The sequence below is a fragment of the Dermacentor albipictus genome, chromosome 8, assembly GCF_038994185.2.
Source record: "Dermacentor albipictus isolate Rhodes 1998 colony chromosome 8, USDA_Dalb.pri_finalv2, whole genome shotgun sequence".
Lineage (NCBI taxonomy): Eukaryota > Metazoa > Arthropoda > Arachnida > Ixodida > Ixodidae > Dermacentor > Dermacentor albipictus.
Window position 1 is genome coordinate 29,414,314 of NC_091828.1, and position 20,517 is coordinate 29,434,830.

At 42.8% G+C, this 20,517-nt stretch overlaps 1 protein-coding gene across 2 annotated transcripts in view; it reads left to right on the forward strand.

The window, feature by feature from the left end:
* The first annotated feature begins 2,360 nt into the window (after positions 1-2,360).
* LOC135914486 (glutathione hydrolase-like YwrD proenzyme) overlaps positions 2,361-20,517 on the forward strand; it is a 145,287-nt gene continuing 127,130 nt past the window's right edge. Inside the window, exons 1-2 of one of the 2 annotated variants that reach the window (XM_070523214.1) lie at positions 2,361-2,485; positions 13,205-13,358. In XM_070523214.1, coding sequence (XP_070379315.1) covers positions 2,376-2,485; positions 13,205-13,358 — 264 coding nt within the window. In that variant the 5' untranslated portion in view covers positions 2,361-2,375. Of the gene's footprint in view, positions 2,486-13,204; positions 13,359-20,517 lie in introns of those variants that run through there. The other variant, XM_070523217.1, reaches the window with a different exon arrangement.

Sequence of the window (20,517 nt, forward strand, 5' to 3'; positions counted from 1 at the left end):
TTCTCGATGGACGCTACCAGCGTTTCATCGGAGAGAGATTTACAGTGGTATATCAAACAAAACTTTGAAATGTCTTTTGACGTATGTAAAATATGTAGTGTATGAGAAGCAAAAAATTACAAGATGCAGTCCTTAAATAAGTGGGCTCATGACTCCGCCAAATTTGACACTATTAAGGTACCCAAAAAATCAACAATTCGCCTGTTCACAGTGCAACTCTGGGGAAAGCAGGTAATAGCCGGCATAAGACTGATGCGCAGAAAAAAAATTTTTAGGTAGTAAATATGCAGGTATTTAGAAAAAACTGCGGATTCATATGCGTATTTTGGCAGCGGGAAATATTTCTCGCCGTAGTCATTAAAACGTTTCCCGCTTAAAAATTTGCGTATGTTGCCGGTTTTCTTAAGTTCGTATTAGGGGTGTCCGTTTATGTGGTATATATGCAATGCATGCTATTTTTTCTTGGCACTGAATTAATTAGAAATGAGTGTATGATTCTATCCAGACTTGCTATAAAGCATAGTAATTCCACTACCTACGAATACAGCACAATATTCAGCCTCCAGTACCATAGGAGACCAACATGGTATTGTGCGTTGATTGTGCATTATGCATTATGCGAACCTCAGAACAACTTGGTCTTTATAAGGGTGGCGTCATTCATTTCTTACACAATGCTCTCGTGAAATATTTGGTTTTGTTGCCATTTTAAACTTTCGTGAGTCTCTTGTAGCTCTAAAAAAACGTACACAGGTGCGCTGATTGAAGTAAGTCCGATTTGACTGAGGAAGCCAAAAATTTCACGTGTTTCGAAACCGTGACACTGACATAACATGGTACCACCACACACGTAATAGACTCTAGTGCGCCATCAATTATGTTGAATAACCGATGGATCAGATATGATCGCTGCACTGCCAACTTCACAATGAGATTCTCTATAACATTTCTGAACATAACCCTTCCTCCTCGCGTTGGCAATGATATGCCAATGTGCCATTGATTTAAAAACTTGCGCTTGCGCACGCAGACAGTGGCTCCCCCAAACATTTACTACATACACCAACTTTTAGTGTTTATGGAGTTTAGGAAGTTTATGGAGCGCTAGTATTGGCCTACGCTATTATTGTTCAGCAGCTTTATTGAGCTGTCCTTACTTGACGACAAAATTATGCATCGCTACACTTTATTGGAGCTTTCTCTCTTCTTTTTGAGCAATCACCAGTAGCACTGATATAATTAAAAGTTTTTGTTAAAATGGTGGCCCAAATGAAATTTTAACGCGATGCCTAATCCACACATGAGACAGACCTCATGTCTAGACTCTGTGCAGGATGAGGTGGTGCCGTACTGGCTTTGAAGACAAGGTGCTTTTTTTGAAAATATTGGACCGGTTTTGGGTTCGTCGATTCTAAGTGTCGGTATATTTTTGCACCATCAAATTAGACAGCTATAATCAGTGTAGTTCAGGTCGGTCAGCAAAAAAGACGGTAAAATAAAGCTTGGAACAAGAACAAACAAGCAAGTTAGCTAAGGCTATCGACAGCAGTATTAATGCAGTGATTAGCAAAAGCAGAGAGTAACTAAACAAGGTTAACCATTTTCCCAGAAAACCCAAATAGAAACGCGACCAGAAACATGATTTTACTCAACAATATACGTGGGCTGATTTCGACAATAATGCAGCCTGAAAATGTGCGCTCATACCAGTGGTATTGCTATCTAAACAAAAATCTACATCATAGACAAGTGTGCTCAAGAGCACAGTGTATTGGATGTCAAAGCTGTCAGCTCGCCTTTTTATTATGGGTGGTAAAATCCCTATTATGCGAAATACTTGTCTTTAAATTTCTGTTGATATGCAAAACGTGCTCACCATGCACAGACGAGATTACGTTATCATTTCCGTAGTGTTGTTGAGCTTAAAATTGCTCAATAGCATAAGTGCAACTAACGCAGCAAAAGTTTTAAAACGACAGGAACTGCAAGCTGTACAGCAGCTCGCCACTTATTGAAAACTAAAAATATTCCTGCAACAACAGTAGTCTTTCCTGATCTTGAAAAGCTACAGCTAATCTGTTGACATCGGATTGGTACATAATTTACCACAAATTCCTAACTTCGGAAGGAGCGGTTCAACCTATTCCAGGCCAGGTCTAACTTTGAGTGCAGATGCTATCGAAATATATAGAATTTTATTTTTCCGAAGATAACCTACACCACAAATGTGAATGCATGTTCTACAGTAAAAGCCACTTTTCGGGAGGTATTGCTTGTAGGCTTAATAAACTGTGCCCAAATTTCATTCCTAAATTCTCATCAAACCCACAGATGTGCTCCGCGGTGGAGGCAACGCTGCTGACGCGGCGCTTGCCATGGCAGCCTGCATGCAGGTTCTTCAGCCGTATGCCACCGGTATTGGAGGTGACTGCTTCGCCATACACTACGACGCCAGCACAAAGAGCGTTCGCTGCGTCGATGGATGGTGAGTAGCAGGGGAGGCAGTCGACAGCGGTCATAGCCTCTTAGCTTCATATTTTTAGTAAGTTAGTTTTTTTATATAACCCATACAAACGCCTACGTTCCAAAGGTGACACCAGTTTTGACCGCGCTACTCACTAGAAAAAGGTAAACTAAGGGGCTCTGCTTTTGCTAATCACAAGCATCACAAGCATCACAATCACATCACATCACATCACAATCACAAGCATTTGGAACCAACAGATATTGAAGCCAAGGAAATCATAGTGCTGTGTGGATCAGTCAACCACCGGCAGCAAGTTACTTAGTTTGTCCATTTTGCTTTACCGTATCACTTGTACACTATACATAAGAAGTCAATATGTCCTCCTTATTTTCCTTTTATTTATTAACGCAAGACAAACAGAATTAATGCAGATCGTTCGGAGTACCGCTTGGCATAACTGCGGTGGAAGGCTGTTAATGCTTCTCAGTTATTGTCTACCGCTTCACTGGTTATGTGACAATCTCTACTTCTTTAAACAACAGTACAAACGCCTAGGTACACCACTGTCATTCTGGCTGGCTCACGTATTGCAGCGCTTACCTCTCGTTTACTACTAGCAGCGTACCGAACATAGAGAGATGCAATATTAAAGAAACGTACCGGCTGCAATCTGCTTCTGTCTTAGCAGCTGATTCAACCAGATTTAGCGCACACGTGGATATTGCCTTCTCGGTAACTGTAAGCGCATTGACGAACAAAATCAATCGAATAAACGAGGCACAGTATTCGCAGAAAGCTTGATGTCACTGAACTACTATTTGAGCTGTTAGAAACGCTCTCCCACCGATAGCGAATGATGTCATGGCCACTGAAATCTCATATGGATTTTTCTAGGAAGGCAGCTGCGTCTTTTTTTTTTCAGCCATATGCGTCTGGTAATGTTTCATGTGGCCTTAATGCATGTGTCAAATTGAGAGTCAACGTAGTCCTGCCTCGAATATGTATGCATGCCAATTTTTGTACGCTTACCTTAATTTTCTATTCTGTTCAACCTTCGCCTTCTAATTTTTGGCACTTATATGGTACTTCATATAGACTACTAAAAGTTCTCCTTGTAGTTGTTGTTTACTGCTGCAGAGTTGTGTCTTTTGAATTTATTGATCTTTCTTGACAAACTTAGTTTTATTCTATTGCATGTGGAATTTTTTAAGGAAGTGTCGCAAACACATGTTCTTCAAAAAGGTAAGCGGAGAACTGACCCAGCTGTTACACGTCAGCTTTATGCTTCCACGTGGTAGTAGCTCATATAATGCGTAAAATAAGTTTAGTAACTATCACATAACTTTTATGACAACACTTTGTGCTAAGACAAAAAAGTTTGACATCCTGTTACTGCGCTTAACTGCCACGTAACTACCTTTTTTATGTATACATCCGAATCATAGAGCATAGCTTTGTGCGCATTCAGCAGAAAACCAAGGCTAAGTACGAGAAAATACCCTGTACTGATGTCTTTAGTTTACCTGGAGTAGTTTACGCATGTTTCTTGATTCCATAACACTTATCTTTAAGAATACCCAAAAAAAGACATAGCATGGAACAAAATGAGGACTACAACTTTTTCACAGGAGACCTGAACTTATTTTTTACACGATATTATTAGTTGAGCAATTTCAAGTGCGCCTTCCGTTCTGGCCATTATCGCTCTCCATGTTCATTCCTGGAAGTCTGCACGGTAGTTGAATACTCGGTTCCTCTCATCTAAGCTAGATGTTGAAGTCTTGTTGCCGGGACCCTTTTCAACTTGTTTATTGCGGATTTCAATATGCTTCAGAAACCAACGTAGACAAATTATTTCTGTGTAATTGTATCGATAACGAAGATGTGAATAGAAGGCATGCTTTAGTTGGGGACCATTGACTCATTTCGAGCATTTGTGATTCTTTTACGGGCACCTCAACAAAACTACACGAGCTTTTTCGCATTAGGCAAGTCATATAAATGTAACCGACGCAGTTTGGAATGCAATGGTACCATAGGTGCTGTTGATAGAAGAATGAAGTTTTAAACTATTCGAACTTGCAGTAAATGGTCCAAAAGTCGTATTATATAGAATCAGCCTTACATTCTTCAAAGGTCATAAACGTCAGAGAAGTCAAGACATGCCAAGACGCGTCACGACGTGAAGTCGTTCCCAGTTGCTTGTTATTCTAGCGAGGACGGTGAACTGGCCAATTCTACACTTCGAGTGCAGTGTCCATGCACACTACCAGTGCCATTCGCATTCTTCATGCAGTTCATAATAATAACATTTTATCTTTAAATCAGACCGTAAACGCTACGCTAGAATGCGGAGTTAGGTAATCAAGAGTGCTGACATTGTTCGCAGGACCTTTGACGCAGGCAGTTACTAAGGTTAGGTTTTGCACGTTGCTAGCGTTTAACGCTCACGCCCTCAATGTCACAAATTACATAGCATCGCATAACGTGGTTCTTTGTCCCATATTCCTCTACACAGCTTTGTTTATAAGACTGAAATGTTGTATTGAGTTGAGGCCCATCTCGCAAAAGAGATAGTGTCAACATTTTTAATATCAATTCAATGCACAAATGTAAGTCAAGGATCAATTTCCTTTCACCAGGAGAAGTAACGTATATCGTGTAGTGTCTAGGTCAATATTTAATGCTATAGCTTCAAAGTGCGGTGGCCTCTTATCTAACATTCTTAATTGTAACAATGCGTATGCATTTTTTTTTGCGAGTACTCCAGCGAAATCTGTTTTACACGAAAAATATTGAACCCCTTATGTACAACATGAGCGGCTAATTGACGAACTTCAAGCATTTTATTGTTATGATAATGTCAGTGTAAAACTTTGGTAGCTTTTTATAGGATAAGGAAAGAATGCAAAATGAAAAGGAAAAGACAACCAGTGTCGTCATACCGACATGAAAGCTTACTTTCCCGCATTACTCTTAAGTGTTCAAAGAAGCCTGTATTGGGATTGCATATTATAAGAAATTAAATAGTGGCTGCTTTTCAGATGTGATAACGCTATAAAAGTTGACGATCAGTAGCCTTCAAAAATAAAGAAATGAAGTTGGTAACGTCACCACTACCAGGTAATCAAAAAAGAAATAAAATAAAAGGAAAAATAAGAAATATAGAGCTACACAACTCAGCATATAGGAAAACTAATCCTGTGATTGTATGGAACAAAGTTGTCTGGAACGTTAATATATGGTCCAAGCAGTATGGACATGACAATCTACGAAGTTACTACACAATTTCTGAGAATTGTCTACTGACATGTACACATTTTTTGGCACAGGAAAAGCGATGAGTAGAGATGCATATGCTAGAAATGCGAGCAAGCAAAAGCGAAGTGACAGCCGAGCAAACCAATGCTTACGCACTAATAGATAATTCTCTTAATTCTGTAGCATTTTTTCCTGCTTCCTTTATTTAATCCGAAATCTATCCATTACATAACTCGATATACACTTTCGGTTGCGAGTGAAGACTGTTTTGGTCGCCTTTTTTAAAACAATAGCATTCCTAAGATACTTCCCACACTATCCAGGGGCATCCATCCATCCATCCATCCATCCATCCATCCATCCATCCATCCATCCATCCATCCATCCGTCCGTCCATCTATCTATCTATCTATCTATCTATCTATCTATCTATCTATCTATCTATCTATCTATCTATCTATCTATCTATCTATCTATCTATCTATCTATCTATCTATCTATCTATCTATCTATCTATCTATCTATCTATCTATCTATCTATCTATCTATCTATCTATCTATCTATCTATCTATCTATCTATCTATCTATCTATCTATGTATCTATCTATCTATCGATGTTTGCGGCAACCACTTTCCCGCGCACCTGGCTCACTAGTTTTTCCGTGGAGGAATTGTTAGCGCATCGAGTCGCTGTGCTCAAGTAAAAGGGTTCCAGCCCAAATATTGGTTCAACTTGAGTCACCGACTACGTCCCTATGTCTACAGTGTCATTCATTCCTTTCTAGAGCAGTGGACGACGCGCTTTGCTCTGCGGGACGACATCTGGCGGCGGCTGCTACTGTAACCAAGATAGCGTACCCAGGAGCATACAGGGCCTAATAAACATACAAATTTTTGCGTGCTACATAAACCAAGAGGTGATGTTGTTTAGCGCCCTTGTTATCTTGAACAGTCTGTGAGCGCATTTCATTCATTGCGGAAGGACTGGCGCACGTTATCAGCCCGTATACGCTTCATTTTATGGCATTTTACGGGTCAGAAGCGCCCTCAGACTGAGTGAAGATTAGGGTAAACAAGACGCTTTTCAACGTCACCACACATCAGAGCAGTGCTGCACGTCTATTAGGCCGAGCATGCTCTTGGGCACGCTGTCTCGGACCCAGCAACTGCGGCCTGGTGTCGCCCTGCGGAGCAATGCCAATGGTTTCAGTTTTAGTGCACCTAAGTCCGGTGGGATGTTTTTCAACGATACAACTGATTAGGAGCTTACAATAGAAGGCCATGAAATAACCCGAGTGGTTGAATAAAAATATCTCGGGGTATGGATAAACAAAGGGCAGACGTACACAGAAAAGCATGAACAGTCTCTCATAGCAAAAGGGCGAAGAGATGCCGGGATAATGAAACATAGGACATTGTGAGGGTACAACAGGTATGGAATACTGAGAGGAATTTGGAAAAGAATAATGGTTCCGGGACTTACTTTCGAGAATGCGCTCCTGTGCTTAAGTGCCGAAGTTCAGTCGAGACATGAAGTAAATCAGAGAGCTGTTGGAAGATTAGCACTAGGTGCCCACGGGAAAACCACAAACGAGGCATTACAGGGGGATGTGGGATCTGCATCATTCGTAGCACAGAAACTTCAGAGTAAAATCCTGTACGATAAACGTCTGAGGAAATTGGAGGATAACAGGTTGGCAGCTAAGGAAATTTAGATACCTATACCGAAAGAGCATTAACTCGAAATGCGGAAAACAACTAAGAAGCCAACCAGTAATTAAGCCAGACACGAGGATGAAGAAAGACACAGCGTTAAGCGAGAGGTTAAAACGCTGAAGGTAAAAATGAGATAAATTCAATGGAAAAGAAGCATAATGTTTATCTTTATCTATATTGGAAACAGCAGATCAAGAAGGAAGCGTTTTATAACTCAAGGGGCAGTGCTCTACATTTTGAAGCTGTGTCAGCATGCCTTAGAACGCGCAGCAATAAAAATAAATTTAACGAAGAAGAAGAAACATCTATTGTGTGTGGTAAATCTGAAAAAAACAATAGAACACGTCATACTAAAATGTAATGGTATCCATCCCGATGTGCATGTGGGCACAGTCACGCTTTCCGAGGCCCTGGGGTTTACATATATCAATAGTCATGTAAATAGTATGCGGTGGAAGTAGCAGGAGGTGATTGGAGGATTCGTGGCTCAAAGGTAGAGAGGTAACATAAGGTTAAAAGTGTAGGAAGACGTATTTAAAGAAAATGGCGAATTTCATTAGCTTGCAACTCAGTAAAACAAAAACAGAAAGATGAGCATGGTGGCCACTGCCATCACCCGGTTTCTAAAGGGGCCGCTCCTACGTTCCATTCATCCATCCATCCATCTGGCAGCACGCGCACTCTACACAACAGCAGACAGCACTGTACATTCATGTCTCTCTTCAACAAAGCTCGTTCACGCCGATATTGATGAGGGAAGGGGTAGACCCGGTGTTCGAAGACACTCGTTGACCCTGACTTTGATCATTAGTAATGTGCCACTCGGTCTGTGCTGAACTATGAATCTCTTTGATACCACATTCGCTAACTAAGTGTTTGCACTGGAACTTTGCCGCTATACCGTAACCACAATCTTCCGGTCAGCAGCCCGACTCTTTAGCAGGCTGTGCCACAAATTCACTGGGTATGTGTCACTCTTCAATGAACGCCTCGCCAAATTACGTCATTTAGTATGGGCCACAAATTTGAAGGTGCAAATTCCAGTGTTCGCAGGCACTGGTGTGTCTCCCTTTTCATCTCGAAGGCTATGAGCTCCACTATATGTAACAACGTGTCCAAAAAGATGGGCGAGAGAGGAGCTGGGTTGCCACATTACGCATTTAAACACCTTTACATGTACCGGTGTGCATTGTATATGAGGTGCCACCCTAGGCTTTGGAAAGGTGGCGCTGTATGCCCTCCTGTGTTCTTAGTACACTTAGCAGCTATCCGAATACTAGTGCTTCTATGTGCTGAATCCCTTGGGCGACTATGCGGGCGAGTTTACTTGGTGCTCCATGACTAGACGCACATGTATTGACGATGCACTCGCATCGCAGGGTCTGGCACATGAAGTCAGGGAGATGCAATTTACGACCAATTAGGCTGGACCAGCGTAGGAAGTGATCACTGCCGCATCGATATAACCATATCTACATCCACGCGGCATAGCCCAGGCAAAGAAAAACGATCGCTAGCAGTACGCCGCTTACCGGTAATCATCAACGAGGCTGTCGCGGAGGAAGCGAACGAGCACTTGCGAATGAAAAAACACCCGGGTTAAAAGGACTTCATAATACAAATGAGACGGAATTCGCGAAACATGAAATTCGTACGAATACACGCGGTGCAGTACGTTGCAAGGGCTGCTGGGACACGGAAGCACAGATGCCTTTCGGAGCCCGCAAGGCCGTAAACAGGCACCAAAGCAGCACTGTGAGGGAACTCCCCACCCACGAATACCAGGAGGCCTGGTAATCATACATCCGAGGTAAACAGGTCGAGCAAGAGACCGCGCAAAGAGAGATCGCTGGATATGTTCACGTCGACTCCTTACATTCACAGTGTCCGCTGGCTACGCAGCACAGAAATGCTTCTCGTATGGACGTTCTCGATTGGAAACGTCCTCGCCTAAAACATAGGAAATAGGACACCGGCCACCCTATCTCGCATCTTGAGGGACGTTTAGCAATCCATTTGAAGCAACTGCTCGCGTCCCCACCTGCAGAGCTGCTAGAAACTCATCCTGCCAACCCATGCAAGGGCATCGAAGATAGGGTAGAGAAATGTAAGTAGGTGATAACGGCACTCGGTGCTTGAACGAGACTTCGTGCGTATTGGGGTCTATGCAGGCGAGGAATTGGACAATATACCAATGGATCTGGTGAAATGTGCGCGCAATACATCCTGAGAGCACCACGCCGTCATATTTACCGGCACCCCATAATGGTAAACCTGTTCAGCCAACCTGGCAATGCGTACGCGTTAGTTTCCTGCGCAAGAGGGATGGAAACGCTGTACTACTAAAGGAATACAGGCCACTCACGATCACGAGTGTCTTGTAATGCAACTCCGTGGTGGTAGTCACGAGGTTTATGTGTGCATAGATATCAAATAATGACGTTCTCATGAAAATTCGCAACCGGTTAAGGCAGAGTCGCGGAACTGAGTGGCATGCTTTATGAATGCTGCAAACTCGTACGACAGTGTCCCGCAAACCAGGTAGTACACCGCGTCATAGAAATGGGCATGTCGAACAGACGGAGCAATCATCGTCGCATGTAAGCAACAAATACCGCTATTGCCTGCTTTAACAGGGTCATCACGAGATTGATGGCGGTACGCAGAGGTCTGAAGCCCGAGTGGCCTTTGTAACCCATACGTTACAGTGTATATATGTCGGTGATTGAGGTCATGCTGCTTCGGAGTGGCCTTGGATTCAAGTTACTGTACTTGGTGGACGGTCGGCCGAAAATTTGCAGATTGCCGGGTCTACTGTTTCCTGACAACTTTGTTCTACTTGCGGAGAATGTAGAGCATGTAGAGCGGTCGTTCTGTTTGGCTGCATCCACCTCTTTCGGCTGGGACTAGAGTTCAATGTAAGGAAATATTCGCTGCTGCAGCCCTCAAGTTATTGTGGTGACACACCTGTGATTCTTCGCAACGGTACCACTATACCATGATCAACAGAATACCGTTTCCTCGGTGTTACTCTTGATGCGTTAGAAAAGGTTGTGGAGGAACACAAGAACCACTTTAAACAGGCTGCTCAAAGCGCACGTAATTTCCTGCGCAGATAATGTATGGGAGCCTGCAGCCGCCCTGGCATGGCGCAAGAACTGTGGAAGGCGGTACGCATGCATGGTCTCAACTTTGCAAAACGTGTTGTATGCCGTTCGGGCAAGACGCGAGGATGGATGGAAAGCAGGCAGCGCTAAGTTGGGAAGACAATAATGGGTTGTCATGGGTGCCTCGCTGTCGAGGCCATCCGGGAAGATATCGGCTGGCCTTAATTTGAGGCTACAGAAGTGACCAGCAAGACTTCATTCGGCGGTCGTCTAAGGCTACTCAGCGACAAAAGGCGGGCTCAACGAGTGTTAAGATATCTACGTTGTAAAAGTGAGCAGCCACAATGTAATAGACACCTATGCAATATCCAGTGTAAGTTTAGATTTTTCATTCGTTCTGTGCACGAAGACAGCGAACGCAAATGAACGTAGGTAGTGAGGGGCCGGTTTAGGCCCTAGGAGACCACGCTACGACCATTCTCAATGCTGTGTAAATGAAAGCTGGAATTATACAGGACCCAGAACTTATATATACAGCGGAAAACCTATATGACAACAGCAAAGGGAATGGTCGTTACTTCGAGGCTCACTCAATAGCCATTCGCTCTCTTGTGTTCCGAAGGCGGTATGACCCGAAACCGAAAGTGTTGGATGCCAAGCACCTGGCGTGGAGAGAAGAAGATGACGCAGAGCATCCAGTCCTGCGCTGCAGGAGTTTCACGCCTAGCCAGAAAGAGGAAACCAGGTTACTCCAAGCACTGAGATTTTCTGTGCTCGTGGAAGCATTCGCATGCGAAGAAAGCGATAGTACGGTTGACGGTTTTGCAGTAGCAGTGTACAGGAAAAGGCTGCAGCTGTAGTGGAGGGTAATAAGCGCATGTCCTTGAACTGAATCTTGGCCCTTCAGTCTTGAGTGACAATCGAAACTTTCGCTATTTTTACTGCTTTATTTGTATTGTATCTTTTGTGACATCGGCATTTTATTGTTTTAATACTTGTTATCACGGCCAGAGTGCAGTACTAGCACCCGCCCTTTCTAGAAGAGGAATTCACACCAACATGGTCGTCGAAGCGGGACAATGGAGTCTCACTTCCTTATACGCCCCGTACATATTTCTTTTCAATGGCGGTAATACGTGTTGTGCTTATATTTATTTAGTGCTAACGCTTTGCCATTAACAGATTGCTATACATCTTTTTGGCGTCCTCGTCTTATCACGCAGTTCCTGATACGATGGAACCCCACCATCTAGCCCAGCTCCCAGCCTTGATGCAGAATGGCTCCTTAAGGTACTACAAGCAATGATAAAGGCCATTAGAGCACGTCATCTGAAAAAGGAACACCTTAATATAAAGCTTGCATTCTGCGGGCTGTAGGCTGACCTCCGTAGCCAGCTAAATAAAACGCTTTAAACTTCAGTAAGGCTTCTTCAAAAGCGATTGAGACTCATCAGTTTTCAGAACACCAGCAAAATAAAGTCACTTTGATACGTGATTTATAAATGACACCTGAGAGCATTTCCTAGAAGCAACACACTTGCATCAAGGCATTTTGAAAGCCACCTGCCTGTTGTGCGGCACTACGCTAACTAGATAGAAAGTGTATTCTGAGGTGCACTCAAGAATGCCGGGACTTTCAGTTCACGACGTTTCAGAAAAATAAAGACGTGCACATAAGAACACTTAAATATCAGGGCCCATATTCATGAAACGTCTTACGCTAGAATTGTTTGTCAAAATATCTCAGCCCATCGTGGTGCTGCATATATCAAGAGCGAAGCAGGCTGCACAATGGCAACGAAAACTTACGGCCAAAAACTTTTGTGAACTAAGCCTCAAATTGCCATTCTCTCAAGGGGTATAGTTCAATAATTCGAGATAGCTGAGAACATTGAAAAATAATTGCGTGGTTTAGCGTCCCGAAACTGAAGAGCCGGTTATGAGGAACGGCGTAGGTATCGGGCAGCCACTTTATATTTACAGATTACCACGTGATCAGTAGCGCGAACCTTAGCCGCTGAGCCAGTTAGGCAGCTATCTCTAATGACAATACACAAAGACATGCGAAGGTTTAAAGATAGCTTAAGGGCTTCGGCTACGACAATGGCAAATGTGCTAAAAATTATCTATACATTTAGGAGCATCGAATACCCCACGAAATACTGCAGTTGACAAGCGAAACTCTCTGCTAGGTGCTAGGGAACCTTTGTACGCAAGCCTACGCCACCACCTCGCTGGAGCACCGTGCGCGTACGAATTCGCTGTGCTACGCGCACGAACACTGTGCCATGCGGTCAACAGTCGTAGGCGAGTGGGAAACGTACAAAGCAGCTTCGCGTAAAAACACGAAAGTTACTGTGGATTCTCCATGCCTGGCCGCACTTACGCGGCTACCGGATACGTTGCTCAAGTCAGTAACAAATTTCACGCCATCGTTAATGTGTGCCACGAAAGCTGGGCTCCCCCAGACACATACTGGAATGACTTACAAGCAAGTTGGAAGTGTGACCTGTATCACTCAGTCACTAAAGCTGTCTACAATCAGAACTTCATTAACGCCAGATTCCAGTCGGTAGGGTTTAAGCGCTACATCCAGCGCATAAGGATGGTTGTCATGCACTATACGTATTAACATAGGTAATAAACACGCAGTGGCAGAAGCCCGGCTGCGCTTACGCTGGAGATGGTGGAGTCTAAAAGCAGCTACGACTGGACAAGCGAGAGGTACATGTACGGCTTGCAGGCGACTGTTCCCGGCGCAGCGAAGGCCTGGTTCCACATCGCTACTCGTTTCGGCTCTGGAAAGGTGAGTCTCGCCGCGTGAGTGCTGTCAGCGTAGTGCCACCTATAATGAAAGTGGTATTAAAATGCTTGAGCGGTGAGTGAATCAAATTATTCCCTGGTCCTCAGTGAAAGTGATCTAGAAGTTGGATAAAACTACGAAAAGAACAAAGTATAACTCTATGCTAAATGTATAAGATTATTGGGGCAGGGCCCGAGAAATTTGGATCGAACAAGTGATCGCAAATTAATCAGAACACTCCGTTTTGCTGAATCTTTGATCAAAAGGCTTAATTTTGATTCCGCACGGGCGGTCCTGTAATAAAACTACTATTCATTTTGTGTTATGTTATTTCCACTACATATCCTTTAGTAACGTGTTAATTTGCATCGCTAGCAGCCTAGATTTGCTATCCAAAACAAGGTGGTTGCGTGGTGAAAGAAGGCGCAAATTTTTTACACAGCTTTATTTTCAGCTTCATTTGCCGATAATCGGGATAAGTGATAACTGCAAGATCACTGCATATCGTTACATAAAGTGGAGGACGCATATGTCAAAGCTACGCAAAACACAAGTTAGCTTCTAAATAGACAGGACTTCATTATGGCTCGTATTCTAGTTCGCAATTGAGATGCCCGGCCTAGATGGAAGTGAAAAATGGATAATTTACCTTGGGTAATATGTAAGATCAAAAATCGATTGGTTGTGTAAGTATTATTGGAATGCACATCTAACGCAGTTGATCTGCCTAAAGTGCGACATCTCCGAAAGAAACGTTGACGTAAGTAAATTTTTATTGCAACACCCTTTCAAAGGTTTTCCAAATTGTAAATGAAATTGCTGAAGCCAATAATATCATTGACGTTGATGAGCTGAAACCATATCGCACATAGAAAGGAGCACGCACATGAGTAGCATTATAAATTGAGTAACTCACATCAAAATCGCTCTAGTGGCATCACTGTTCCCATAGAAACTAAAATTACTTGCACAATGATGTCCATAATAAACTTGTTCAAATGTGCCATGTTTCTCTCCGGCACAGAGCATAGAACTCCGTTCATGATTTCAAATAGGAGCGTTAGCATAACGAAAACGCCATACTTACAAAGAAGTCTAGAGTTTTACTACAGCAATACCAAGTGATACACTTTTGTGCATATTGAAATTGCTGTAATGGCTCGGGCAAAGATTACAAATGAGCAAATGTATTCCTACAATTGCGGATGTAGACACATCTGAACAGCTATGTCGTGATAGAGCTTGATGCTGTCTTATTCAATTCTAATGTACGGATCACTCATCAGTGTCCTGGACACGTTTATGGGCCCAGCAAACATCACATATTTCTACTATGTGTTCATCACCGGCATTGTATAGCGGCAAAGTTTTTGAATACACACATTGTCCTTCATTCGCGCAATCAATGGTGTCTGCTTTTGGACTGTTGTCATGACATTCTGATGAATGTTTTCGGAAGGTTGCCTGCCGTAAAACATTTCCGGCATGGGCTTTAGGGTAAGTTTTCTTTGTTTATAAACTGCATTACTCGAATGAATACTATTCACAAGATACATTTTCAAAAACTGTAGCAGACTTTCGAACGCACTCCCGGATAATACTGTTTCGTGCAGCGACCGCAAAACATTTCGCGAAAATCTTGCAAAACCACATCGTGCAGGGGAGAAAGGGTGACAAATGCGGTACCATTTGTTGAAAACTCTCACGTGAGTGTGTACCAGATGAGTAATGCAGTGAGCGCAGTGACCTACTTGTTCCAAGTAGTTGATAATGGAGCGGTGTCAAGTAAGTTCAAGTCTACAGACGAATGAGGCTGACGTGATATGGAAAGTGGTTAAAGGAACTCCCTAGAAAATGTTCATTGTGTTTTATGGCGCTGGCAGTTCACATAAACAGCAACGCAGCTTCGGAGGGAGCGGGCAAGGTAGGGCGAAGAGAAGCATCGGTGGATCCAGTTCGAATTATCATGCAAAGCTTTCTTGATCTTATTATTTTTCTAGAGCTTTGGGACCCTCGTCTGCATATTGTCTCCTACCAATTTATTGCATTTAAAGAATAATAAACTGAAATTAAAACTATTTTCATAAACACTATTTTAAAACGAAAGTTTCTTGGTCGACTCTGCAGGCCTTGTTATCGATACTGCGTGGCTTGTTTAGTGTGTCGAACGATAGCTTATTGTGTTTGTCTCTAAAAAGGTTACATTTGCGCAGGATGTAAGTGCCAGCGAATAGGCCTGCATAAAGTACAAATACGTGAACTTCGTTGAACTTTGCAACAAATCTGTTTCTTTATATAACGCAGACCATCATGTGCCCGTTAAACACGCCTAACTATTAACAAAATGACAACCTATGTTTTCAAGATGCACCAACTATACGAGAAGAGGACACGTATTACCACAAAGTTCTACAGGTCCGACGTGCACAGTGGAATGTATGTGAAGCGACGATTTCCTGAAGCGGTTGTCGAAACGCTGCAAAGTTCTCGCTTTAATTTCTGCGCCCTTGCGGTAAAGGAAAGTGGCGCATACATGTGCTCTTGCGTAGCCGTGCTAGACGATGTAACACATTTCATACACACTCTAAAAATTTAACACCCTGAAGGGTGGTAAATGTTTAATTAAGGGTGTTGAAGATGTTTTGAATGCTGCATAGCCTTAGCTATGGTACTTGTGCCATGAGTGAACTCTTTTGGGTGTGTTGATACACCCCTAGCAAAGGGTGCTGAGTAACACCCCACGAAAAAAAGGGTGCAAACAGGATGACACCTAGACTATGGGTGTTAAATAAAAAGCACCCTTTAAGACGTGAATGTAAAACAAACAACACCCTTCCTATAAGGGTTTAACTCAGACACCAGCCTTTCAATATAGGTGTAGCATGGGCAACGCCCTTCCGAAAAGGTGTTATCCCTGCAAGTGTTTTGGCGTTCACTTCAGCCATGCAGGTAATGGGCAGACTAGATGTTTTGAATGCTGCATAGCCTTAGCTATGGTACTATCTTGTTTAGTATGAGCCAGAATATGTGAGGCGCCCCCAAATTGCGCTTCTCGTCTATCATGTGGCAGTCCATATAATATGCCATCCTTTCAGGAAAAAATGTAGGTTTCACGATTGCAGCAATGTACGCACCCCATGCTATTCGTCATCTTCCTTAGCAGTGATAGTACAGTGCCGGCAGGATGCAGAGTGCAATAACAAAGCATGCTGCACTATGGACACCGGATCTCCGGCTCCTTGGCGCACCAGTACTTATCACTCCATGAAAAAAGCACACAGCCTCGTAAATGCATGACGTTAAATGCATTTCCGAAAATTAAAAAGAAATCCAGTTTTCTTGCTCAAACACTTGCGCAGGAACAACAGCTTGACTAGGAAGGATAGCCGCCACAGTTCGTTGTTGTAGCTCATACTGAATGCAATAAAGACCAAGCAACGCATATATTGGCGAAGGTAACCAGTGCAGTACTACAGAAGCGCACATTTACCTCTCAAGCAGAGTTTCTGCCCCGTTTTAAGCACAACGTTTATACCTATATTGATCAAAGTTGTCATTTATCTCCACGAGATGCTTCTATTAGTACCTTCACATATATAATGACTTAAAGGTAGCACTGAAAGCCACAGAGCAATGTCCAACAAAGCGCTTCCACTTAGGATAATGTTTCAGTATGTACAAACAAAACTGCATCTGTAGCTGTGTACGCTGTTTATTATATAAGCATGCACTGTTCCTTAAAATTCTGTATGGTCCATTTACTGCCAGTGACATGCTTATACCCGATAATTCAGTTTATTTTTCACCCTGTGCGTGCACTGCTTGAAAGTTAAACTACCAGAATAATAATCAGCTAGTCTAAGGTTACCTAACTGAACATAATAACTGTAAAAGTTGCAACAATATGTCAGAATAAAAATATTTATTATTTCAATAATGAGAAATAGGTAAATAATAAACTTTGCACATTTTAAAAGTAGAAAGGAAGTTACGGGGCAAAACCATACCAATACAAACACGTGAGCACCAAATAATGACAGAGGCTAGTTGAATTAAATTTTAAGCAACATCACTACAAACTATGACGTCTTTTCATTTGAAAAGCACTGCAACTTATCTTAAAATACGAAAATAATCTACCATATAAGAAAGAAGAGGTCTGAGTGTGTCTATGTGAAAAAACATGATTAGTAATGACTAGTCAGCACTGCACAAAAGTTGAACATGAAAACTAGTAATAGAAACACATATACTTGGCTCAGCGGAAGCAACTGCAAAATAATGCTACAGAACAGTATTTCCAATGACAAAGAGGTGAGCAGTGAGAAGGTGACGACGACGATAGAAGGCTAGTGCGGGCTGTGGCCTCTTTACCAAGTGCGGCGTAGTCCCTTCCAAATATACGTGTATATAGCTTTTCTTCTGCGTCTTCCTGCGCACTAAACATTGATACTAATGTAATAATTTGCATAGAAGCATTTATAACACACCGCATGCAATTTGTAAGCGCCAATGAAGTTAATCCAACTCTAACACCCGTCAAATCTGGCGTTCCACCAGGGTCTGTGCTTGGACCGGTGTTCTTTTTGATCTACATTAGCGATTTACCTGATAACATTTCGTCTAAAATTTGTCTTTTTGCAGATGACTGCGTAATATATCGTAAAATTACTTATGACACTAATATTTCATATCTTCAGGACGATTTAAGCACACTGCATAACTGGACTATAAAATGGCGCATGCAGCTTAACGTCAAGAAATGTAAATCGATGCGAAGATCCCGTACTAATGAAGCTTAGCTTGCCTATTTACTTCATAACATTTCTTTAGAGAACGCAAGAAACTACAAATATCTTGGCGTCCGCGTAACCTATAACTTATCCTCGAAGTACCACATCGACTTTATAACAGGCAAAGCTATTCACACACTAATAATAATAATAATATTTGGGGTTTTACGTGCCAAAACCACTTTCTGATTATGAGGCACGCCGTAGTGGAGGACTCCGGAAATTTTGACCGCCTGGGGTTCTTTAACGTGCACCTAAATCTAAGCACACGGGTGTTTTCGCATTTCGCCCCCATCGAAATGCGGCCGCCATGGCCGGGATTCGATCCCGCGACCTCGTGCTCAGCAGCCCAACACCATAGCCACTGAGCAACCACGGCGGGTTATTCACACACTAGGATATCTTCGCAGAAACTTCTCGCTCGGACCATTATCGCTCAAACATTTGTTATACACCACATATGTCCGTCCACAGTTCGAATATGCATCATCAGTATGGGACCCACATTATGCCATCTCAATTAACCGCCTTAATAGTGTCCAGAATCGCTTCGCTCGTTCTATACTAGCTAATTACCATTGTACGGCAAGCGTAACACAAATGAAAGCTAGGCTTAACCTACCTTCGCTGTTAACCCGCAGGAAACAATCACGCCTATGCTTATTTCATAAGATTTACTACCAGAACGCAACGCTTTGGTCAACATGGATTAATCCAGCAACATACATCTCCTCACGTAGAGATCATACGCACATGTGCCTCGCTCTAACACACTAACACATTCGCAATCATTTTTACCCAAAACATGCAACGACTGGAATGGTCTGCCAGCATCCATCGTTAGTATAAGTCATCCTGTCACAATTTAGAAACGCGTTAGTTAACTAAATTTCAATAATGAAACTTGCGTTAAATATATCATGTGTCTTTTAATTGTATAAATACTATATTTGCAACTTAACTATGTGTGTATAGACCTATCATTAACAATTGTTTTATTGAAACGTGTATCAAGAGATTTCTATGGTGAACTACCACTATAATGTTTTGTCTATGATGTGTAAATCAGTGAGCAAGCGTAAGTATCATTTTTACTTATACTGTGCCTTTTCTGTACATAATTTTTACCTCCTTATGTTGCCTCTCCCCTCTATAATGTATACTTACTCTGAGGGTACTGTAAATATATAAATAAACATATATGGTGGAGGTGCTGGGTGCCATGTACGCCAGCTTGCCCTTGCTCGACTGACGGCCTCGCCGACCACTCAGCAGCGTCAGTATAACGCCCGCCACTGCGACGTACAATTTTCGCCTGGTGCGCTCGTGGTCCTGTGGTCACGCTCTCGTCACGTTGGACTTCCAGAAAAGCTGCTTTCGTGGTACACTGGGCACTATCGCATGGTGCACCAAGTGACGCCTGTGAAGTACGAAATTGCTCCTGTCAGTTCAACCACATCCTCTGCTCTGGCATCTAGTGATGTCGTGCACTCCAGTAGGCCTACTACACTGCTTCAGAGTCCGGCCTTTAGTCGCTCCGGGACGGCGCTTTTGCCACCGGGGGTAGTGCTACGGAACAGTATTTCCAATGACGAAGAGGCGAGCAGTGAGAAAACGACGACGACGATTAGAGGCTAGCGTGGGCTCTTGCCTCTTGGCCAAGTGAGGCATATTCCCTTGTATGTATACTTGTATATAGCTTTTCGTCCGCATCTTCCTACGTAACAATATTGCAAATATCAGAAATATAGCATAAAGACTGGGCAGGATCAAGCACTGATTGTTTGCTACAGTTGCAATATACACACTAAATCTGGACGCAAATAGTCAAAACTGCAGGAAACTGCCATGTCTCTGTAAGAGAGACCACTGAGGAACAAAACGTCTACCTTTTAAATTCGTCTCATAAATTACTGGATCAAGTTAAACTTTACACCCATGAACCTTTTTTTTTATAAACGCCCTACGCTATTCCTAATACTAATGCATGATAAGTAGCCTTGGTGAAAGAGTGACTTGCACTAATGTTTTGAAGAAGCACTGGTAAAAATTCTCCGTGTTCAAAACCATCTTTTGGGACAGCACACTCGTGCGCAGTTGAGAACGCAGTTGTCTATAGGGCTTAAGCGCCATGTTTTGGCTGCACAGGTGCCGTCTACGGAACACCTGGTTCAAGATTGCTTGCATCTCAGAGTCTGCAGCCACACTGATGGCGCAGCATTCTTTTTTCACCTTGCTAGTTGACAAAGTTTCAGCAGCTGCAATCGCCTGCGACTGCTCGTAAAGGTGCCACAAGGTCAGGTAGCAAGCACAGATACCACGTAGCAAAACTTTCAGAGTGCACTGTGTGAGTAGAGGTGTGTCATTTG